Below are 25,378 nucleotides of genomic sequence, written 5' to 3' on the forward strand. Positions count from 1 at the left end.
TATTCATTTGTTGTCTCCCCCATTGGATTGTAAACTCCTTGAGGGCAGGGATGGTCTTTTGCCACTTTTTGTATCCCTAGTGCTTAGTATACTGCCTGGCACACTGTCTTTGTTGCTGTGCAGTCCTTCAGTTGTGTCCAACTCTTCATGACCCTGTGGACCATAGCACACCAATACTGTCCATGGGGTTTCTTGGCAAGGATGCTAGAAGTGGTTTGCCATTTCTTTCTCCAATAGATGAAAGCAAACAGGTTAAATGACTTGTCCAGGGTTGCCCAGCTACTAAGTGGCTGAGGCAAGATTTGAATGCAGGTCTTCCTGATTCCAGGTCCAGCACTCTGTCCACTGAGCCACCTAGCTGCTATAGGCCTGGCACATAGTAGGTGCTCAATACATTTACCATGTGTTAAGTACTCTGGTCCTATTGTTTTAAAATTTTCAAGTGACAGAAATTGTTTCCTCTGAGTAAGAATATTCTTTTCCTTAAACTTTTTGTAACCCCAAGAGAATTTCTACTGCCCTATTAAATCCCACAATCCCGTACAGAAAACTTACTTGTGGGCACAGGAGATGTTGTTGTAACAGGAGGAACTGTGGTTGTAGGTAACTTTTTTGGTCTGAATTTGTAGTGGCCAATGAAACCATCAGCAGTTAAACTCAAGTCCGATAAGAATTGAATGAGAAGCTCATTTTGCTCAGACACAATGGGCCTGGAAGATGAAAAAGAAGCATTCTGTTATAGAAAACTCAGGTTTAGGTAGTGTCTGTGCAGGAAGCAGAATGAAACAAAACCCCCATTAGAGGTTAATGAGTTGCATGAAATTCTAAAAACAGTTATCTTATGTCATATCATCATTTAAAATGACAAACTTTTACTCATTACCAGATACATGCAGTCAAAAGTAGCTTCATCCTAACCTAGGGCCTCTGACTGGCTTTAATTCCCAATTTTTCTCTCAGTGCAGATAAGCAGCTGTTCAATAATTTGTAGCCTTATAAATTTATGTTACATATCTTATTATAAAGCTGTCCTGGTAGATTGTTAGCTAGTTACCTAATATGAGAGATAGAGTGCTGGGCATGGAGTTAGAAAGACGTGAGTTCAAATCTGGTCTCATATACTTGCTAGCTGTATGACCCTGGACAAGTCACTTAACCTTGTTTGCCTCAGTTTCCTCATCTGTAAAATAAGCTGGAGAAGGAAATGGCAAACCACTCTAGTATCTTTTCCAAGAAAACCCCAAATGGGGTTACAAAGAGTTGGACATGACTAAAATGACCATACAATAACAATGAGATATTTAAATGAGAAATAGGTATGAGATCTTTCTCATTGTAACTATAAATACTGAATCTACATCCCATCAGAGCAGCTGGTTTATTCAGTTAGTATCTCTGTATGGTCCCCAAAGAAAGTCTAAATATGGTCAATTCAGTGAAAAACACTCAGTCAAATGAGTCACTTAATTGAACTGACCAGATATTTTATATGAGATAATATGATTGTAAATTTCTTTGCAAATTTTAACACAACATATAAAAGCAATTATTATCATTGTAATCACATCACTATCATCAACATCATTGTTGTTCCTCTGAATTGACTAGTGCCGTTGGCCAAAATATTCAAAATGGCAGCCTGGAGTCAGCACAATGGAGGTAACTCTCCATTTTCCATAAGCAGCAATCTTTGGTTTAGATTTCATGCAACATCACATCCTTGTGCTCTGTGTCCCTCCTCGTGCTTTTCATCTTCCTTTTGTGTGCTGTCTTCTCTCATTAGGCGGTAAGCCCCCTGAGTGCTTAGCGCAGTGCCTGGTACGTAGTAAGTACTTAATAAATGTTCACTGAATGGAATGGATATATTCCTCCATTAACTTAGTGAAAAAATGCACATCAAAACAGCTCTTTGGCATCGTGCAAATCAAACAGCTTGTTGCTTGAAATATTCAGATAAGTTGGATAAATATATAAGCATAAATATTGAAAACCTTATTAATTTGAGGTTCTACTAATTTAGAATTTGGATTAGTTGGCAGGGGATGACTAGATTGAAGTTGAAGGACTTACAGAGTAAATGAATCATGTACAAACAAGACTTTAGAGATGGAATGTTTAAACTATTGGTTGTTCTGATGTCCTCCCAGTCTCAAAGTAATTTGCCAACGTGCTGCCTTCTCTGAACTAAATAGTGTTCCTTCTGAGCAAAAGGGTGGAACATGTAAAAAAAAATAAGCAAATGTTTATAAATGTGTATTTTAATATATGCATGGACATATATACTTTTTGTTGTTGAGTCATTCTAGTTGTGATTGACTCTTCATGATCCTGTTTGGGATTTTCTTGACAAAGATAGTGGAATGGTATATTGTATATGTATATGTACATACCTATGTATGGAGTTCTGTTTATAAAAGTCATCATGGAGAAATAAAATATAAAAAAGAGGCAGATAAGTACAGTGGATAGAGTCTTTTGCTGTTTGTCCTTTGTTTTCAAAGAGGACCAATGATATCACATCATAGGGTGATGTCTTTGACTTCCTCATGAATTGGATTTAAGTGAGGTAGAGTTGCACAAAGTTGTCAGCTTCACTCTCTCTTCCTGAGTCATCAAAGCCCAGTTGTGGGACAAAAGTCAGGATGACTGGTGCTGACAAGGGACAAGGCATCAAAGATGCCTGACCGAACTCTAAGCACTCCTTAGCTTCGTGGCCATTGGAACAAATTGTTCTCATCCACTCCACAGGGAGAAGTCTTCACATACTTGGTTGGGGTACACATCCCTCTAACTCATCAATGGGTTTGAGGTCTATCAGTTACCCTCAACCTGGTTTAGTCCATATGCTGAGACAGTTTTACTAGGGCGTGGCCATTGCACATGCTACAGCTTCTTGGAACCACAGGTGAGAGTTGGGTGAATCAGGTAGATACCAAAGGTAGATGAGCAGCCCTAAAAAGGAGTTGGCAAGCCCTCACTCCAGAGGTATGGATTCTCTCAACTTCATTTTCCTCATATATAAAATGGGGACGATAATAGCACTTCCTCCCAGGGTTGTTGTGAGGATCAAATGGGATATGCATGGAAAGAGCTTTGCCAATTTTAAGTGGTATAGAAATGCTAGCTATAATTATGATGATGGACTGGTTGTGGCACCACAGTGCATAGAGCTCTGGACCTGGAGTCAGGAAGACTCATCTTCCTGAGTTCAAATCCAGCCTCTGACACTTACTAGCTATGTGACCCTGGGCAAGTTACTTAACTCTGTTTGCCTCAGTTTCCTCATCTGTAAAATGAACTGGAGAAGGAAATGGCAAACCACTTCAGTATCTTTGTCAAGAAAACTCCAAATGTGGTCATGAAGAGTCAGACAAGACTGAAATGACTGAATAACAACAACAAATTGTGATGCCGAAAAAAAAAATTAAAAAAAAGAAAAAAAATTGTGATGTCGATTCTTTTGAAAATTTAAACTACGAAAGTTTTGTGGGAGATAGAGTGACAGCTCTCTGCTTTTGTTGTTAGATATGGGGTAGTAATAATAATAATCACTCCATAGTACTTTATGCTTACAGTATGCTTTTACATATATTATATCATTTGATCCTCTCACACCTAACTATAGTCCTGTCCTAAGATTCTAAATAGAGCTCCTTTGTTTCAATGAGAGAAGAGCAGCTGAAAAGATGTGTTATGCACAACAATGAAAACCTTGAGCCCTTTCTAAGCCAGCATCCTAGGCATGATAGTATAATTACTATGATTCTTCATTGCCCTCTTTTTAGGCTAGGCTTCATCCTTGGTACTATAATTTTAGTTGCAATATGCTGAAGCTAAAACTTCTCCTGGAATATTGTAATTATCACTGCAAGGAAGACTTTTTTTCCCCTTGCTATTTGTTGAGTCTTGGAATTAAAGGGGATTTAGTCAGAGTGGCATATATTTCATGGGGATCAAGGATTCTACTTGCAGATTATTGTCAGGCAGTTGGAAGAAAGATGGTGTGACTTTGACTAGGGCTTTTTCTCCCTGACAAATTGGGGTCGTGGGCAGGACGTCATTTTTTCACTTGCCAATGTTTCAATGCCCATGACAACTGGCTCCCACATGATAGGCAGATAGCATTTGACATTGGCTTGAGTTAAAGCTATGTCTACCGATACATTTACTGGTGAGGAAAGCATCCAAGTGAACTTTCCTCATTGCTGGCCCTTTGCTATTGGGGAAGCCTTGCTACTGAGCAGAAATAGTCAGTGGAGAAAATGCTACCCTCTGGTTTGAACCTCCATGATGCTGAGGTCTAGTCTGAATGGAGGGAGAATTAAAGAAAAATACTCAGCTCTGTAGGAAAGCCCAAGAGACAAAATCATATCATTCTGGTTATTATGCTATTATCCCCATTGAACAGATGAGGAAACTGAGGCACACAGAGGCTCAGGATCACACAGCTATTAAGTATCTGAGGTTGGATTTGAACTCAGGTCTTCCTGACCACTGTGCCACTTTGCTGCCTTTTTATTATTTAAATAGAAGCAGCTAGCTGACACAAAGGAGAGACTGTTGGACTTGGGCTCAGGAAGGCCCACATTGGAATCCTGCCTTGAACACTCACCAACTGTGGAACCCTGAGCAAATCTCTTAACCTCTCTTAGGTTTAATTTCCTCATCAATAAAATGGAGATCTTACTGGCACCTACCTCATAGGATCGTAGTGAGTATATAATGAGATAACAGATATAATGTACTTTGCAAACCTTAAAGTGCTACGTAAATGCGAACTATTATTATTATTATTATTATTATTAAATTGAGGGCTCAGAATTTAAACTTACCACATAAAAGGACATGGAAAATTCTAGATTCAACTTTAGAAAGGCCCTTAGAAGCCATCAGGTTTAGCCCTTTCCTGGCACAAGAACCCCCTTTATAACGGCTCACAGATGTTCATCTAACCAAGGCTGATTTACCTTTGAATTACTGATAAAGGGAAGACTCTCATGGCAAATTAGATCTTTAAACAAGGCTTCCGAGTAAAAGCTAACCTCCTTAGAGTCCCCGCCTATTTTCAAGTATCTTCAAATCCTTCAGTAGTGCCATTCATGGAGAATCAACTAGTATGTTCATTCTAAAGGATTCTGATCTATACAGTAAAGCAAACTCAATAAAGATTATCTACTGGCTAGCATTTCCCTAGGCTCAATCTGATTTCGATGATGCATTTGAAAGTCATAAAACTCAGGGTTGGGCCGTTAGGTTCAGCACAACAGTGTGAAACTTTGAGCTGAAAAACTCTTCAATGGGATTAGGCTCTGAATTGTCTTAATGGCAGGAGTGAATCAGAGCATAGTCAATTTAATTGTCTCTGACATTTAGAAGGCTCTTCTCCCCCCCAACAAAAAATAAACAAGCCCACAAACAACAACTTTCTGAAAAGATAAGAAATTTGGAGGCTAACATCCCTCTATTCTGTTTCTGTTATGTTCAATGCACCCTTTCTGGGAGGTAGTGGGAAACTGCCATAAAGGAAGGGGAAATGACCTGAGTCATATATGTATACATTGCTGATATGTGTGTGCACATGCACTAATATATATATATATATATAATATATATATATATAAAATGTGAGTGTGTGTATATATATATGTATATACTGATATAGACATAGATATGTATATATGTATACATATACACACATACATATATTTATGCACATTTGTACTAATTTGTGCACATATGTACTAATATAACAAGGAGACCCCACAAGGGGGAAGCATACTTCAAGGGTGGTTGGTTGCCCATTATACCAGTTTTTCAAATACTGTAATATTGTAATTTAAGTTGTTCTGCTTAGAATTCTTTTAGAATTATTATTTTTTTAAAGTTTCTATAGCATAGCTTAGGTTAGGATCATTGTTGCTGTTGTTTAGTCATTTAGTTGTGCCTTACTTTTTGTGACCATGGGGTTTTCCATGGGGTTTTCTTGGGTTGTCATTTCCTTCTCCAGTAGATTAAGGCAAACAGAGGTTAAGTGGCTTGCCTGGGGTCACCCAGCTAGTAAGTGTCTGGGGCTGGATTTGAACTCAGGTCTTCCTGATTCTAGGCCCACTGAGCCATCTATTACAGGCTGGCAAATGCTCGCGCTGTCTTGGTGAAGGAGGTGGGGAGAGGAGGGGAGAAAATTTTAAAACTCAAAAGCTTATGGAAGTGACCGTCGATAAATCAAAATAAATTTTAAAAAACAGTTTATGAAAATTAAAATACATTTGGACAATCTAAAAAGAAATGAGTTTCAGATCGTGTAGAAGCCAGTAAAATAAACAAAAAAGACTTACGCAGGTGGTCTATCTCCACAATATTTTCCAATTCTTTTAGCATCGTTGGTTTCTCCCCCATTGAATATAGCCACATAGTCATATCTGCAATAGTTATCTTGTTCCACATCAAACTTCTCAAACTTGACCTCTATTACCTGCAGATAAAGCGCAGCATTAGAGAAGTTAACAAGATTTAAAGGATGCTGTATGCTTCCCATTAACCTGTATCTTCCCCTCTCCCCACCACGAGACTCCTCTGAAATACAATGTTTTTTGAAATTCCTTTTCTTCCTCTTTAGATCTTTTCCCCTTCTGCTTGTATAGATTACATGAACTCTTTGATTTGGTTAACATCTTTACTGTATTCATTCTCTTAAATTTTTAAACATTCCAGAAGGTCACTCCAACTACAATGAACACAGACTACAGGTGTTCACTGCCTTCTCAGTGTAGCATTAGGCTCGTGTGTCTTATTTAGTTCACAGTGTGGTAAAAGCATTGAATGATATAATTCTAGTGAACAAATGAAATTCTACCTAGTTTTCATTTTCCCCTGAAGGAATATCATACACATAAAATTGTTATCCAAGGTCATTTCCTTGCATGGTAAGCATGAGGGGGCAAAGAGGATATAAATGGTGTCATTTCCTTGACATTGGCTATATGTTTATTTTGCAATCAACAAATCAGAGAGACCATTTAAAATTTTTTTTGATTGGGAGTCCCGAATTAAAATTTATTTTCAGACCCTGGCTCCTTTCTACGTTTTGAGTCTTTTTACCCTTTCCACTTCCCTCCACCCAAACTCCCAAGCGTTCTGTGATCCTGGGACACTGGCCTCTTTGTTGCTCCATTTTCACTGACAATCCGCCATACTTGCCTCTCTGTCCTCTCCATATTGTCTTGACTTACCCGACTTCCTTCAAGTCTCACCTAAAATCCCACTTTGTGCAAGAAGTCATTCTCCTTAAGCTTAGTATCTTCTCTCTGAGTTTATCTTTAGTTTTTCATGGATATATCTTGTTTGTACATAAGTGCATATTCTCCCCTATTAGCCTGTGAGTTTCTTAAGGACAGGACTGTCTTTTGCCTTTCTTTGTATCCTCAGTGCTTAGCGTAGTGCCTGACACATAGTAACTCTTAATAAATGCTTTGTGATGGACTGAAATAAACGATTATAGGACCACAGAGCTGGAAAAGACCTTAGAGGTTAAGTCCAATGCTGCTACCTGATACACAAACATCCTCTATTAGGCTTTAAGCTTTTTAAAGGCAGAGACTGTGCTGATAGTCATCTTAGAATTCCTAGCATCTACACACAGTGCTTTTGACATAGCAAACACTTAGTAAATGTTTTTTTGAATTGCTGAAACCTCTGTGAAAGGTTATCACCCACCGTTTGATTTCTTCCAGTGAGAAGGGAGGGCACTACTAGCAACTAGTAAAACTACCAATTCCAGTTTTTTGATAACTCTGATTGTTACAATTAAAGTTCTTAAACCATAGCTGACTGGCTTCTTTTAACCTCCACTCATCAGTCCATGTCCTGGCTTTTACAGAGACAATGACTAAGTCTGCTCCATCATAATCTGAGGGTACTCAGTACCTCAAGGCTTAACAGATCCCAGGAGAGAAGTCAAGAAGCCACAGGGTCAATAGAGGGCTATCAAAAGCAAGTTATGGAGGCTAGCCAGTCTACTCTACTCACTGTGGCCAGGATAGTCATTGAAATGAGTCTGTGGCAAAAAGAAAAACCAGGATGTTAGAAGTTCTGCAGAATGGTGGGGGTGGAGAGAGGAGTAGTGTCAGAAGTGCTCAAAACCATGGTGGGAGATGTAAAGAGAATATCGGTCAGTTTCTAGCACAAAGGAAGCAAAGCCATGGGTTCGGGATAAAGCATGGTCAGAAACAATGAGGCACACAGTCCCTTATACTTAAGTACCTAAGTTCAGAAGTAAATTGAATTGATCTTAGAGGTCATCTAGTCTAATCCATATATGAGCTGGGACCACCTGCACAACATTTCTCCTTGACCTCTGCTTGGAGACCACGAGTGATGGAGCCCCAGGTGAGTAGAGTTTCTTTGATGATGAAAGCCTAAACAGCTTGCATGAGGGAAGGAGGGGACTGCAAGGTTATTTTCAGAAGACTGACTGTAAGGATTTGCTTCACTGGGGAAGAACAGTTAGTGACTGGCAATTCAATCAGCATGATGAGAACGTGATGATAGCATTTATAAAGCACTTCAAGGTTTACAAAACACTTTAGAAATATTATCTCATTTGATAGTCACAATAATCTCTGGGAAGTAGGTGCTATCATTATCCTCATTTTACTGATGGAGTTTAAGTGACTTGTCAAGGGTCACAAAGTAAGTGTCTGAGGCAGGATTTGAATTCAAGTCTTCCTGACTGCAGTTAGTTCTCATCACATAGTTCTTTAAGGTGAGATAAATGCCATTATGACCCCCATTTTACACATGAGGAAACAGGAGGATCAGAGAAGTTAAATAATTTGCCCACATCTGGTGGGTCTGAGGCAGGGTTTGAACCTAGGTCTTCCTGACTCCAAGTCTTGTGTTCTCTCTATGCACTATGTCATACTGCCTCTGAGGATATTCTTGTAGTGGTTCAAATATCTGTATAGAAAAAATTTTATGCGAACACTAATTCAGAAGAGAAATTGTCTTTATTTTAAAGACTGTATTGAGTCCACTTACGTAGATTAGAGCTAAAGAATCATTCACTTTTTTGAAGTGTGCCTACAGAAGGCACGTTGTGACATGGTCAGGCAATACCATTACCATATTGCCTGCTGTGGGTCAGTGGGGTGGGACTGCAGTCTTGTCAGGCACCTTGAGGATGGCTTGGATGGTGCCAACAGCTCACACTGGTGGGATATCACTAAGGACTGAATCATACCAAGAAAATTCCTTTAAGAGAAAAGACGAGGAGACTAATACAGATTTTCTGACCAAAAAGGTCTAGAAAACAAGACACATAAAGAGATCAATTATATGGGGGTCTGGTCTGGAGCTCTGAAAGTCAGGGTCTGGCTATGTATTCGCCAAGCTTTGTGCCCTGAGGGCTGTTATGTGCAGGTACAACTCCCAGCCATCTGTGTCTTTGTTAATCCTCTACAGCTGTTTGGCAGTGATATCCAAATACCCCCCCCCAATAATGGGACCTCCCCAGGACTTAAGGCTAGGGCTTTTGGGATGTTCCAATCACAAATCACCAAGGTCCAGGGGAAAGAGTGCAGTATTTGGAAAGAGGAGAGATATGAGTTCAAAGCCTTCAGCCAACAGCCTCAGAGGCAGCTGGGTGTTGAAGCAGACAGAGCTCTGGACCTGAAGGCACTAAGATTAATGAGAACAGAGAAGGGATTCTTATAGAAGATGGGATGTTAGGGAAGATTTGAAGGAAGCCAGGAGGAAACAATGAATAGGAGAGAGTGCCAGGCATGGGGAGCAGCCCGTGAAAATGCCTGAAATTGGGAGATGGGGTGTTACTGAGAGGAACAACAAAGACTGGCTACTTGGTCACAGAGTACTCAGGGGCAGAAGAGAAGCGAGTAAGGTATGTCAGGTGGGTCAGTGGTTTGGTGGTTAGAGTGCTGGACTTGGAGTAAGGAAGATCTGAATTACAATCTCAATGCAGATACTAGCTGTGTGACCCAGGGCAAATCACTTAAATAGTTGGCTTCAGTTTCCATAACTGTAAAATGGAGATCTCAGTAGCACATACCTCACAAGATTGTTGTGAGGATCAAGATAACATTTATTAAGTATTTATTAGCATAGTGCCTGAAATACAGTCAGTGCTTAATAAATGCATATTCCCTTCCCCAATATTTACTAAAAGGGTGATTATAGACCAAGCCATTTAACTAGTCTTAAGTTTTTCAGTGTATTTATCTGTAAGATGGAAATAACAACAATACACAGAGTATTTATTTCACCGGGCTATTGTGAGCATCCCTCGTGAGAGCTCTGCAAACTTCGAAGTGTCATATCAGTGTCAATTACTGTTGTTTTTAAGCTGGAGATAAAAGGCATGTGCAAGATGAAGAACACAGAGGTTTTTGGTGGGCTCCTATGAGTGCTCATCCTCATCTATCCCATAGCCTGCCTAGTTTACCAAATAATGGAGCTGTCTCCCAATACCAGTCTTTTAAATGAGGGGATTAAATTCTAGGTTCCCAAGCACTGAACATATTAGAAAATTTCTGGTTCATTTGATAGTAGAGAATGGAGATCAGCATCTGCTTGGACTGTAAACCTATAGCCCAGAAGATGATTTGCTGGTCATGCTGGACCAACTACTGCATCCTATCACTACTGGGAAAAAGAAGAAGCTGGTAAGTGCTGGGAGAGAGTTTCCTCGTGATTATTTAAACAATTAAGCAAGCAAGCATTTATTAAATGTCTATGTGCCAGTTCCTAGATTATATAGTATTGAGCAGCTGTGCCTCGGGAGAGAAATCAGCAATTGATAGTTACAAGTTATGGGAGAGATACAAGGTTGACTCCTTCCAAATCAAAGTCAGGCCAATGAAAAGTTCAAAATCTCATTGGAGTCCATGGGGTCCAACAACAACAGTGTCCAAAGGATTTGGCAAAGAACCTGAAATGTGCTAGCAAGAATAGAGTCCAAACCAGCTCTACCTAGTGAGGAAGATGATCTCATCACAATGTGACCTATTTACACCCCTCACCCCCACCCCTTGTGTTTTTTTTCCTATCCCCAAGGAGGGTAGATGTTTTAGTCATGGCCTGCTTCCTTGCACAAGTACACCAGCCTCCTGACCCATTCCAAAGGGATTTTATGGGACCCGATGCCTTCTCATTGAGTTGGTCCCTGCAGGTCGTCTATGGGGGTCTGAGTGAGGCTCGATTGGGGAGCAGTGTGGAACAAAGCTACCAGGACAGTTCTCGGGAGACAAGTGTAAAACCTATTTTCTATAGTGAGATAACTATAGCAGAGTGGGCAGGGATGTGTCCACTTCCTTCCTTGTGAGTTCCTACTTAATCAGATCTACAAGTTGCTTGACAAATTGGTCCATTAGAGGGGCCTTGTTCCAAGCTAAGTCACGACTCACTGTTTGGAATGGATTGAAGTAGTTAGTTGTAGCCTGGTGGAAAAGAATGTTGGACTAAGAGTTGCGGAGAACTGAACTTGTATCCTAGCTCTGACCAGTTACTAGCTTGTGACCTGGAGAAAGTCACTTACCATCTCTGAACCTCTGTTTCCCAATCTGAAAAATGGAGGTAATATCTGTACTACTACCTACACAAGATGGTTGTGAAGAAAGTGTTTCATACAGCTTAAAGTGCTGTGGAAATGTGACTTCTTGCTGTTGTCATTTATTACTGAGTCCTGAACTAAGAGACTCAGTCAGTCTGGTGGCCATTTTTGCCTCGACTCTATCTTCAAAGATCTGTCATATCTTAGGTTATCCAGCAGGGGGCTCTCTTCTATCATCAATGGTGTCACCCATTGTTGGGCTTTTGTTGTTCAGTCGTTTCAATCATGTCTTACTTTTCGTGACCCCATTTGGGGTTTTCTTGGCAGAGATACTGAAGTGGTTTGCCATTTCCTTCTCCAGCTTATTTTACAGATGAGGAAACTGAGGCAAACAGGGTTAAGTGACTTGCCCAGGGTCACACAGCTACTAAGTGTCTGAAGCTAGATTTAAACTCAGGAAGATGAGTCTTCCTGACTCCAGGCCTGGTCCTTTATCTACTGCACCACTAGATGTTATCAGTCCAGCTAATCTTGGTCACTAGGGATTTTGTAAGAGTGCAGTCTAAGGCATAGTTTGATATGAGTGATCTGAGCCAGGGACCCAATCTACTCTTTTTTAATCAGTGAGAAAAATATCTATTAGGTATTCTAAACCAAGATTGGGGGTTTGGGGAGATGGGAGTCCTAACTAGAGCCCAGCCACTACCTTTCTTTTTTGCCAGTGACCCATGTAAGCCTGGAGGTCGGTGGTTTCAATTAGGAGTTACTACAGTGAGTACAAAAGCTCTCTTCATCAGTGCTATAATGTCAGCATGGCAAGGGGATGAGGAAGGCCAGGAAGATGCTGGAGCATGTTATACTCTCCATTGGAACATATCGAGTGAGGAGTGTTGTGAGGACCATAACCAGTGGAAACATGTAAGATTTTGTGGATGGATGGGGGAGACATTAACTTTCCTAAGGCAAGATAGCTGGGAACATGTTGATGGGTCTCACAGAGTAAGGTTGCATTGTACTAAGGGGATTATCCACTAGAAATTAAGGGAGACAAATGTAGGGTTTCTTACCAAGGAAGGTTCAAGGAATCTTTACCAGGAAATTGGCATCAGAATCAGAACAACAGAGATTAACTGCATGGGAACTAGGCATGTTGCTATCATAGCTTTTGGCTAAATTTACATGCTCAGAGCTCTGGAGTCTATGGGCTATTCTTAGAGACAGATGTTGTCCCTACCTGTGTTTGTCTGAATTAATCTTCTATAGCTCTGCTGTCAGTGAATCCCACACATTAATAGTTCCAGTGAAAGCTACCTTCTTATTTGGAGACTGGATTGGGCAAATAATATGTGTGAAATAAAACTGTGGCAAAGGAAGGTTGGGATTGGGAAGTGCTTTTCATTATAAAGCAGAGAAGGGCTAAGTTGATATAGAGATAGCCAAGGCCAATCTATAGATGTCACTCAAGAAATCCTCTAGAGAAGAGAAAGAATGAGGAGATAAGCATTTCTATAGCACCAATTATGTGCCAGGCATTGTGCTAACCACTTTACAAATATGATCTCATTTGATCCAAGTGGAATGTATAATTGATAAGTATCTGTGATGGTAGAAGACAAGGACTTTAATAGGATGTAGTTCAGGAAACATCGGTTCTGAACTCAGTGTCTTCTGTAACTTATTTAAGCTTATATGTAACCCCTATGGGCTAAAAGGACATCTGTATACAAATTGCTCAATATCAGGTTATGAGAAAAGGGAAATTGGCTCATGGGTCAATTTCAAGGACAAAGAATGGATATGATGGACTGGGAATCCAAGCTCACTTGAATGCTAGGAAGTCACTGTGTGATATAGCTAGAGAACAAGTTTCTTCAGAAATAAATGAAGTGGAAAGAACACAGAGAAAGGGGCTAGGCAGCAAGAAAAAGTTGTACCTGAAGAAAATACAGTGTGTGTGTGTTGGGGGTGGGGCATAAATTGCAAGGCCCTGGAAGGGAAGGATTATGTCTCATTCATTAAGTGTCCAGCAGAGTATCTTATACAAAGTGAGTGCCATGATGTCCAATGCACAAGTTAGCCCAGGGCCTTTCCTTGGGCACTCTCCTTCCAAACAGAAAGTAGGGGGAGTTCAGTAGCCCAGGACTCAGAAGTGCTGTACTTGTCATAGTTTGAGTATAATGGGATATTATTGTGCCAAGAAAGGGATGAAATGGGCAGCTTCAGAGGACATTGGGAAGATCCCTATGAACTGATGTAGAGCAAAGAGAACAGAAGAACAATCTCGATAGTGATAAGAGCATTATCGAGAAAAACCACTTTGAAAGACGCTACAAGTCATCGATGCAATAATAAAGTATAAATCCAAAAGAATGAAGATGAAACAGGATGCTTACCTCCTGACAAAAAGGTGATAAACTTAATATGCGAAAGAGACTGGTGTGGGAATTTGTTATCCCCAACAACGCAGCTATGTATTGAGGGCCTTTCTTGGAGGGGGGTGCTTATTTTGTTTAATTTGCTCCATTGAAGAGGCAATAGGAGGGTCAGATTAATTTAAAAAATTAATAATTGTTACTTAAAGAAATAAAAATAATAAACTATTTTTTAAAAATGCTGTACTAGACATAATTTGATCTTGTAGCTCATTGGTATATAATATGAGGTAGAGGAAAGGTCATAACAACCAGGTCAAAGATGGCGGCACATTTTCACTATGCAATGCTTCCAGAGGGGAAGCAGCTACATCGTGAGCCCCACAAGTCTCCTGCCACTATTCTGATGACTCCACTCCTTACGTTGACTTAACAGGGCACATCCAGTCTGGTTTTCCCTCTCTCACACCAATCCTACAGCCACTCTCCCTCTGAACACTTACCTCTTCTGCTCAAATCTCTTGTGAAGGCTCTAGCTACACACCCTCTTGAAAATCCCTCTCTGATCTCATGAGAAGCCTTTCACTGTGACTCCTTCAAGACTCAGCTCACATCACATTTTCTGCAAGAGGTCTTTGCCGGTCTCCCCCTTCTCTTCCTTCTTCCCTCCATCCCTCTGGGCCCTTCCCCCAGAGATTACTTTCCATTTACCTTGTACATATCCAGTATGCACGTAGTTGTTTTGCATGTTGTCTGCTGCATTAGAATGTCAGAGCAGGGACTGTGTTCTTCCTTGCTTTGTATTGATAGAACTTAGCACAGCCCTTGGCACACAGTAAGGGCTAAATAAATGTTGGTTGACCTACTCTGAAAACTGGAACGTTCTCTTGTGTGATGGGGCATTTATTCCTAGTTTGGCAAAAGGAGTGGGGAAGAGAATATGTATTTCCTGAAACTGATAAAAAGAATTAAAAAAGGATACTTCAACGTTGTGAAAATAACTCCCATTCACGTAGGCTTATGGTTTACAAAATGCTTTCCTCACAAGCCAAGAAGTGGGTAGTGTAAAGTAGCAGTGTCAAATTTGAATAGACCCAGGGGCCCCTAAACTTTATGGAAGGATCCCTGAAGGCTGCATATTGACTTGGAAAATCACATATTAGCACTATCTGTGTTCTATTGTTTTTTATTTTGTTAAATGGTTCCAATTACATTTTAATCTGTTTTGGCCCACTCAGGACTGTTGCAGGCTACATGCGTGTTTGACATCTCTGTTATGAAGTATTATTATCCCCATTTTACAGATGAGGAAACTGAGACTTAGAGAGGTAGAATACCAAAGACCACAGAATTGTCTGACCTCAGCTCTCTTATCTTGTTTTGCCTATCTTCCAGTTATTGTTGTTGTGGTTCTTCATTCTTTGTGATCCTAGTTGGGGTTTTCCTGGCAAGAGATACTGGAGTCGTTTGTCATTTTCTTCTCCAGCTCATTTTACTGATGAGGAAACTGAGGCAAACAGGGTTATATGACTTGCCCAGGGTCACACAGCTAGTAAGTGTCTGAGGCTGGATTTGAACTCAGTCTTCCTGACTCCTGGCCTGGCACTCTATCCACTCTGCCACCTACCTGCCCTATGACGTACCAGAGGTGGGGCACCTGAAGCCTGAAGGCCTTCAAGTGCGGCCCTTGGACTGAATCCAAACTTCACAGAATAAATCCCTTTAATGAAAGGATTTGTTCTGCAAAACTTGGACTCAGTAAGAGGGCCGCATCCAAGGACCTAGAAGACCACAAGTGACCTCGAGGCTGCAGGTTCCCTACCCCTGACCTAAAATGAAAAGCAGTCAGGTTCCTCTGATGCCCCACCCCTGGGCGTGACTGGGGGGGAGGAGGGTATGGAGAGGGCAGATGACTAATTTATAAGATTGCCTTATGGTATATTATTAATGTTTGGGGTTTATTTGTACACAATGACTTCTCAATAGTTACTATTAAAATAGTATTTTCTATTAAAGATAATGGGCCATTAAAATTTAAGCTTCTATCTTTAGACCTTGAAATTCATCACACCTTCCCATTTGGAGGGGATGGGAGAAATGCTGTAGAAAGGATAAAAGAAGAGAGAAGGAAAGGGGGCTTTCTTTCAATGAGACTCTACTTTAAACACAGCAAACATCACATAGATTTCATAGGATGAGAAAGTGCTCCTGAATTCAAGACGTAGTTTTTCCATCATATATTTCTCTTCTGAACAGAACTCCCAGAGATTTCAAAGACTTCCCTGATGATTAAAAATTCAAGAGATCCTAGCCAAAAATTACATTAACAAAATAAAAGTATATAAAATGGATATAAATGCACAAAAGGAAGTAGAATCTAGCCATAGAAAGAACAATAAAAAAATTCTGAAATATAATGTGAACACAATTTAATAGCTCAGGAATTGGATATCCTAAGATATTTAAATCTATAACAGAGTGCAAATGTAACCTATTAAATTTCAAAGGATTATTCACATAACTCAAATTATATTTTCTAAAATGTCATTTTAATTTATAAAAACTTGTAGTGTTCATTAATAACACTATAATAATAATAAGTGTTAAGCCTTGTAGTGTAGATTATAAAATCTAGTAGTGTTCATTGATAAATTGGCAAAATTTGTTATTAAAATAAAAGTTAATTTCAGGATCATGAGCAAAGTTTTTGTTCCACATAATCAACAGTATTGGTTTTCAAACTTTTTGGTCTTGAGATGCCTTTAGACCCCTAAAAATTATTGAGGATCCTCCCAAAGAGTTTTTGTTTATATGAGTTCTTTATTGATATTTGCCATATTAGAAAATAAGATGTCTTAATATTATTATGAAAATAGTCTTGAACCTCTGAAAGTGTCTCAGGGCTTTCCAAACCACACCCTAAAAGCCAATGATTAACATCAATATTATGCTAGCTTTATTTATTCATTAGTGGAAGTATTGAGATTAATATTGAGAAGCATTTCCCAATATTAATCCCAAGGCACACCTAATAAGGTGACATAGGATCAATTTTGAAGAATTAGCTAACACAGCAATGATCCCCATATAAATAATATGTGCATTTCAGATCCTTAAAGGTAGGGTTGGTCTGCGTCTATATTTAGGAGCTAGAATGTTTTGACTCTTTTTTCCATGTTAAATATGGAAGCATAGTTAGATTCCCAGAAAGCACATAAACTCAAATAATCAATGAACTAATCAGTCTCAGAAATCTATGCCTCCTTTACTCTTAGGAGCTAGGAATCAATCTTTCTGCATGGAACTTGTACAATATCTTATATATAAAAGACACACACTTTTAAAGAACTCCAGGGTGTCTCATATACCAATCGGGTTTACCTTTCTTCCTTTTTGAAAAAAGGATGTACTTTGCCCTTTTGTGATGTTGTTGCTTCTTTAGCTACTCTTCATTATTTATCATTATTAGTTATACTTCAGCACTTTTTTGCTGGGGTACAAGCTCTATTCTTGGAGTAAGAGCTCTCTTGTCTGGTGCAGATCACCATATCTCTATGCCTAAATAGACTTTCTTCATGAATTGCTGTGGGCAAAAATGTCATTACCTGACTGGCTAACTCCTGTGTGATAAGCCTTTCTAAACTTAGCTAGAATAATCCTTGAACAGTGGACCAAAGCCAGAGTGGTTCAGACTTGAAGCATTTTTAATAGATGCCTTTTTTCAATATTTGCCTGAGTTTGTATTTTGAAGCCCCAAGGTCATGTCCAGGATATTATGAGTCAGTGGAGCAGGCCATTAGTGGAGACTAATGGTTATGATGACTATTATTAGGAGTAGAGAAAAATGTTCATCTCAAATTTACCCATAGAATGATGATTTTAAATGGCAGTCTGACACACAGAACACGGTATTTGCTCTGCCTTCTATGTAACTAAAAATTTCTTTTGGGTTTTGGGTTTCCATTGCTTTTCTTAAAAATTGTTTTGAATGTTGAAAGATGGCAGATTTGTGTAGTAGGAAATTAAATTTGTAACTGGCAGGATTTCACAGAATAAAAGAGGCTGATTGAAGTGGCTTTTTTCTGCCTCCATCCCTAACACAACTTGCTCCCTCCCATTCAGGAGGATTCAGAGGTGAGTTTGAGTCTCCCTGGCTGTCAGTGCCAGGCAAAAGCCAGTTGGTGCTCTGGGTTCATGGAGTACATGGCAAATTATGACAGGCTTTGTAAACAAGTTCCGACTTTGACAGTAATGGTATTAGGGCCAGGAATGGAAAGAGCTTTTACGGATCAAGTGATTTGCCTAATGTCACATAGGTGGTAAAGAGCAGAGGTGAGATTTGAACCCATGTCTTCTGACTCCAAACTCAGTATTCTTTGTAGAATACCATGCTTCCTTTTTCACTAATTTGTCTCTTTCCAGGTTTGCTGGGCCTCGCTTTAGCCTTCATCTTTGGTTTCTGCCTCCACACTCAGATCTTATTGCTTCCTCGCTGCCAATCATCTTGGTACAGTACATGTTAGGAACCCCTTTGACTCTGACTCTTCTTGGCCTTTCTGATTAAAGTTTAGGATAGGTTGTTATGAGGATCAAATAAGTTAATATATGTAAAGAGTTTTACAAACCTTAAAGTACCATATAAATGCTATTATTATTATTATCATGGTTATTGTATTTTTTTTCTTCATATGGCTTTACTCTGACTCTGACCCAAAAAGGCTTTGTTTTCTGTTGCAATGGAAGACTTCTAGTTCCCTCCTCACTTTGGACTATCACTCATGGCCGTATCTTGGACAGGGCCAGGTTGAATAGGACAAGAAGAAAGATGTATCTGTGATAGTACCTTTTTATTTCATATAGGATCAGATTAAAAATAATAACAGAATCACTGAATGTTAGGTCCAAAGAGGCCTTAGGGAATCCAACCTCTTACTTCATTGATTAAAAAAAAAAGTATGCATATACATACACACAAATGCAAACAAACACATACAATGATTATCTCCCAAAGGGCAACGAAAAGGCATATGGCAAGTATGATTGGTAGCTGGGGAGACTCTAGTTTACCTCCAAATCATCCTGATTGGGAGGCAATGAGTCGTGTTAGAGATAGAGGCAGATAGAAGCCAATTAAATTCGCTCTCTCCTCTTTAAGAGCTTGTGCTTTTTCTGGATGTCAAGAGGAAGTTCCTTGGAGTGTTAGGCGGACTCCCTCTGGCAAATGGACAAGAGTCACTCAGGATGGGCAGGCATGGGTGGGGTCGTGTTCTGCCTTGTTGGAGAGAATGTCAGAATCAATAGCATCAGAGAGCCATTTAGATATTTGGATTGAGTATACATATACAACTTTGAAGTGCAGTGGAGAATAGCCTTGTTGCTTCAAATGGCAGAACAAAAATGACTAAGAGGAAATGGAAACTCAACAAGAAGGAGGAGATAGTAGAAAAGCAGCCAGCAGTGCCTTGGTGAATTCAAGTCACTGAGCTCAGGTGAACTACACCCTTGAGTTCTGAAAGAACTGTGCTTGCCAAGCCACTGTCATAGACCTTGAAAGCTCATGAAAAAAAGTACCAAGACTGGAAAAAGGCAAATGTCTTAATTTGAGGGGGGGGGAAGAGAGGAGAACAGAGTCTAGAAATGAGAGGCCGATGAGTAAGTTTGACTCCAATTCCTGGGAAAATTCTAGAACAGATAATTAAAGGATAGTTGACGAACCTCTGGAAAGGGAAGTGGTGATTACAAAGGGGCATCATGGCTTCATCAAAAGCAGGTCATTCCAGACTACTCTTATTTCCTTGTTAGAAAAAATTATTGAAATAAGTGAAGCTGGATTTGAACTCAGGTCTTCTTGACTGTAGGCCCAGTGTTCTAGGCAGAGTGCCACCTAACCGCCTAAACCTCTTCCAAAGGCTCTGAAAGGCTGTTAAGTAGAGAAGAGGTCACTTTTTTTTCTGTTTGGCCCAGGAGGGGAGAGCTAGGAATAATGGGTGGGAATTTCTAAGAAGTAAATTAAGGCTCAGCATTAGGAAACATGTCCTAACAATTATAACTATTCCTAAAGTGGAATGAGCTGCCTCCAGAGATGAGAGAGATTCCCTCAAGATTCCTCTATGGATTCCCCATCCTTGGAGGTCTTCAAACAGAGGCCAGATGACCACTCCTCTGAAAAAGTGAGCATTCCTTTTTGTGTGGTTCAGACTATATTGATGCTGAAATCCTTCCAACGATCAAATTCTGTGATTCTGTGATAATTTGAATATTATAAAGAGTCTTCATTTTTATAAATAGATTTTTTTAAGTTCTCCATTATGAAAAGTGAATCTCACCTGATTTTTTGGGGCTATAATATGCCATAAACAAGTGACTCCCGCAGGGTAATCCCGATCTGGCCAGTTGGGTGTTTTAAAGGAACCTGTAGGTCTTAGTAATCGTCCGCCACAATATTGATCCCCTATAATCACAAAAAATACAGATCAGAACTAAATGAATTTCCAAGAATAGGCTATACAGATGAAGCAAAATAAGTAATAATTTAAATAACTAGGATCAAGCTAATAGATCATAAAATTTAGGCAAAGGCTGATGTGTCGGATTCACTAAATGTTTATCATTCTTTATGTGCTTCTGGCACTGCTGATATATATCATGCTGTCTAATGGTCCCAATTAGCCTGATCACTCGAGTTCCTCAAGAGAAGGCTGCCATTAAAAAAATTGGTTTGACTCTCTGTTTGACTGACTTTAAAGGTTGAATCCATCAAAACTGTCACATGTTTTTGTTGATGAGTCACAAAGAGCCTGAGGAAAGCTGCAGAACATCTGGAGGCTAAATAGAAAAGAGCAATATTAATTAGTGGGGCAAACAGGACCAAAGTAGGAATTAGCAAGTTTATGTGCCATTTGCCAACAGATGACAGCATATGCTGAACAATTAAGAGAATTTTGACAAGCTTATTTATTTTTAGATGGGACTATTTTTAAACTAATTTGATTTTCTGATGAAATGAATTGGCCAGATTTTCAAAAGGGCTTACTTTTTCTCCTTTTTTTTTTTTTAAAGAGAAGGGAAGATAGAAGGAGAGAAAATAGATTCCTGTTCATTGGGAAAAAAATTAAATTAAAAAAAAGAAATGAAAGAAGCATTATTTTCTCTAGACAGGTAGGTGGTACAGTGGATATAGCTCTCTGCCTGGAGTTGGGAAGACCTAAATTTAAATCTGGCCTCAGCTCCTGGGCAAGTCAGTCAACCTCTGTCTTGGTTTCGTCATCAGGAAAATGGGAATAATAATAGCACCTAACTTCCAGGGCTGTTTTGAGGATAAAATGAGATAATAATTGTAACTTGGTGAAGAAGGGACTTAAAGGAGGGAGAGAATTTAAAATTAAATTTAAATAAATTAGGACAAATAAATATAGTATGGTCTTACATAAGTGCATATAATGTCTATATATGAGTTTGATTATAGACATCTAAGTAAATGTATATGTATGTATGTATGTGTATATCTATGTATATGTGTATATATATGTTTGCATGTGTATGTTTGTATATATGTATGTATGTGAGTATGTATATGTAGGTGTGGATAGATAGATATATAGATAGATAGGCAGATAGATATCTGCACTTAATTGTAGCTTTCTTGGAGGGGGAGGAAAGAGGGAAAAAAGAACGAAGTAAAAAGTATACAGCAGAGAACCAAAAAAGAAAAAAAAAGCTTACAAGGAAGCAAACAAAAGATGGACAGCTCTGAACAAAATGTGCAGTATTTATTATATAGGTTTTCCTGAAATGGAAATTTATCGCTTATATGTTGAATCTTCTCTTATGTTCTGCTGTGCACATGGCAATGGTTTTTTTTCTTATTTTGTATTTAAGTTTTAATATTTAATTTTATGTTTCTCTTTCTTTTCTTGTGTATTTATGTATAAAATAAAGTAATTAAAAATAAATAACTAAATAGTAGTAGTAATAATAACAGATGTTCAGCATATACCATCGTTTGTTAATGAATTGCACATAATTCCTGCTTTGGTCCACAGACTTGAATGTTTTGCTCTGCTAATAAATACTGCTCTTTATAAACCATTCCGTTATTTAAAAGAAAAAGAAGTATCTCGAACTTCCAATTCTCCACACTTCATTCACACTCCCTCCATTTTCTTCTAAAGGATAACATTCAAGTCAGCTATGCCATGATACTGTCTAAGAACTGGACTCAATTGATTGCTTCCATGGCTTTTGGAATCCCCTCATGGTGAGGAAAACCTACTTGACTAGCAGTTTGCTGTATGAGGCAGATACAGGTCTATCAGAGCGCCTGTGTTAATGTCATGCACCATACTGCACAAAGGACCAGGAAGCTGCTTCTCGGTTTCTGGGGTGCAAAATACCTCTTTCATTTGGTTCTGCTGCAGAAAACATGGCAATAAAACCATTCCCAGCCGTGTTGGCATCTGAAATCATCTGCACCAGCATCTTGTTGCTGTTGGACACGAGGGCCCCTGGCCTGAGAGTCCCACAGAAGCGGCCAATGCGTTGCCCATTGGTGTGACCATTGTACACATCCACAAAGTCATAGCGACACAGGTTATCACTTTCCAAGTCTAGGAACCGGAAGTGAAGAACGACAACTTTCCCTTCGGGTACCTGTGGAGAGAAGAGAATTTTAGGGTAGGAGATCCTGAGAGAATGAGGACCATGACAGTGATTCTCCTAAAGGATGAGCGTTGAATTAAGGAACAGCTCCCAACTCTAACCTGAAAGAGGGAGATATTGATGTCTTTGTGCCAGAAAATGTACTCAGAAATGGAGAGTCAAAGATAAAACAAGAACAGTCCCTGCCCCCCAGGAACTTCCCTAGGGGGAAACAACAGGTACTTAGATAAGTAAATGCAAAGTAAGGTGTTGGGCGGGGCGGGGAATCAGAAAAGGTCTTGGAAGGAGGTCGTTCTTAAGGAATTCCAAGAGGTGAGAGTGAGAAGGGAGGGCATTCCAGGTATGGGAGTGGGAGGCAGCCAGGGTAAAGGCAAGGAGGTAGGAGATGAATGTGTACATGGATTAAAAAGTAGGCTGGTTTGATTATAGAATTCACAAAGGAGAAGGAAGCAGAATCAGGAACAGCTTTCTCATTGCTAAGAAAATCTAAGTGCTTAACTGACGAACATTTTCATATTCCCTAAAGAAGAGAATTCTTCCTCAAGGGTCCTTCTAAACAAAGTAGATGGAGGCACTTATTAATTGATGATTCATAGTTTGTAAAGTGAATTTTTGATTAGGCTTCAGCACCCAAGTTCACCTGCTAAGATAGCTTGTGAGAGGTTGGGTCAATTGCTTAACAAACTAGCTATTAAAGACACTTTGTCTTCATTTCATCCTAAATGAAACAAAGGGAAAATCCCAACATGCAATAATAGCTTCCATTTCCAAAGCACTTACAAGTTACACAGTGCTTTCACAGACCTTGTGAAGTAGGTGGAGCAAATATTCTCTCCATTTTACAGATGAGAAAACTGAAGGCCATAGGAGTGATTTCTAAAGCCACCTGTCCAGTAAGGAGAGGAGCCAGGACCCCAAGTCAGGCTTTCTGACTTCAAGGTCAGGGCTATTTACACAACACTACGTTGTCTCAGGTTTTGCCTACAGATCACAAAACAAAGGGGACATCTGGCAATTATCCAGTTAATTTGACCAAAGTGAGCTATCAGATCAAAGTGAATCCATTTTGGAACCTGAATTATTCAGATGAACTGTCCACAGTACTCAAAGTAACCCAGTCATAGCTGAAGCCACTCTTGTCAGAGATGCAAAGTTTCATTTCAAAAAATAAAACTCCCATAATCTTGTAATAAAGAAACACATTCCTTCCATGCCTTTGTCCATGTCCTTTTCCCTTTGATTTGTCATTCAAAAAATTCTGTCCTTCCCTCATGTGAAAAATTTATTATTAGCATTCAATATAATCTTTGATCGACAGAATTCTATTTCAATCTGAGTTTATGTTACCTTTTAAATTCCACTTTCAAATCCCTTAATTAAGAAAAGAGCCTTGGTCAGTTTTAAGTTGATTCATTATTACTAGCTATCCACCAGATGGGGTCCCTATTGAGTAAAGCAAAAACTTTCCTCCTCACATTACAAATGCCTTTGGTTCAGAGTGTGAGGTACTGAAGAGAGAAATCAAATTTAGTCTTCTACCTGCAGACACAGGTCACAAAATTTTATTGTCTATTAAATAATACCTACAGTTAAAACAAGTGAATTTGCTTCACTACCTTCTTTGTTAGGAAGGTTTTTTTGAAGATACCTTTGACCATTAATGAATATAGTGACTGAGAAAAAAGCATTACATTGATAGGATCCCTTCATCTGCAAAGGAAACCTATCACAACTGATGTGGTTTATATTTGCCCTGGAATATAAGAAGAATTCATTATTATTTAGTCATTACACTTAACTCCATTTCCCAGCCCTTTGCGTTGCAGCCCATGCCTGGAATATTGTGTACTCCCTCCTCACCCCGACTTCCTAGAATCCCTCACTTCTTTCAAGATGGAGCTCAAGCGCCATTTTGTACAGGAATCCTTTCCTGATGCCTCCAAATGCTCAGTGTCCTCCTGCCCAAACTATCTTGTATTTATTTTGTTTTTATTCAGTATATACTTAGGGATGTACATATTGACATCATGATTCCCCTGATAGAATGGAAGCTTCTTGAGGGCAAGAATTGTCTTTGTATTCTCATCACCTTACAGTGCCTGGAACATAGTAGGAGCTTAATAAATGTTGGCTGATTGATTAATCTCTATAAAATCTTTATGAGAATGGTCTATGCATGCATTTATGCCTGTACCCTAGTTGAAAGTATGAGAAGGAAAGAAGCAGGCTTTCACAGATAATTTTCTACTACACACCACATTTAAGATCCTGCTATATTTATTGTTTTTATTTTATTGAAAAGCTTATTTAAGAGTATGATGTATAACTAAAAGGCATCAATAAAAGAAATATAAGGTGTCCCAAAAGTCTTAGCGAAGCACTAAGCTTTAATAGCATATTTATTTAAGCCTTTATTTATAGCTTAAATTAATATGCTATTAAAGCTTAAAATGGAATTATTTAAGCTTTTATTTTGTGCTTAAATAAATAATCTATTAATGTTTAAAACTGCACAAAAACTTTTTGGTCACCCTGCATATCTTTTATATGGCTTAAAAATATAAGCTTATATACCAAAATATAAGTAAAAATACTTAAGCAGTTAACTATATTTAAATATGATAAATATATAATAAATATATTTAAGCTATAGCTTAAATAAATAAGCTTTTGAAGCTTAAACCTGCACTAAGACTTTTGGGACACCCTGTGTATTAAAACACACACGCACACGCACACACACACACACACACACACACACACACACACACACACACACACACAC

The 25,378-nt window shown here is 39.1% G+C and overlaps 1 protein-coding gene across 1 annotated transcript in view; it reads right to left on the reverse strand.

Moving 5' to 3' along the window:
* Positions 1 to 25,378, reverse strand: part of PCOLCE2 (procollagen C-endopeptidase enhancer 2) — an 82,448-nt gene that overhangs the window by 12,156 nt on the left and 44,914 nt on the right. Inside the window, exons 3-6 of the mRNA XM_027876000.1 lie at positions 22,329 to 22,584; positions 20,262 to 20,386; positions 6,336 to 6,472; positions 556 to 710 (exon numbers count right to left, since the gene is read on the reverse strand). Of these exons, the coding sequence (XP_027731801.1) occupies positions 556 to 710; positions 6,336 to 6,472; positions 20,262 to 20,386; positions 22,329 to 22,584 (673 nt within the window). The remainder of the gene's footprint in view (positions 1 to 555; positions 711 to 6,335; positions 6,473 to 20,261; positions 20,387 to 22,328; positions 22,585 to 25,378) is intronic.

Source organism: Vombatus ursinus, unplaced genomic scaffold (assembly GCF_900497805.2).
Source record: "Vombatus ursinus unplaced genomic scaffold, bare-nosed wombat genome assembly UNPS02014810.1, whole genome shotgun sequence".
Classification (NCBI taxonomy): Eukaryota; Metazoa; Chordata; class Mammalia; order Diprotodontia; family Vombatidae; genus Vombatus; species Vombatus ursinus.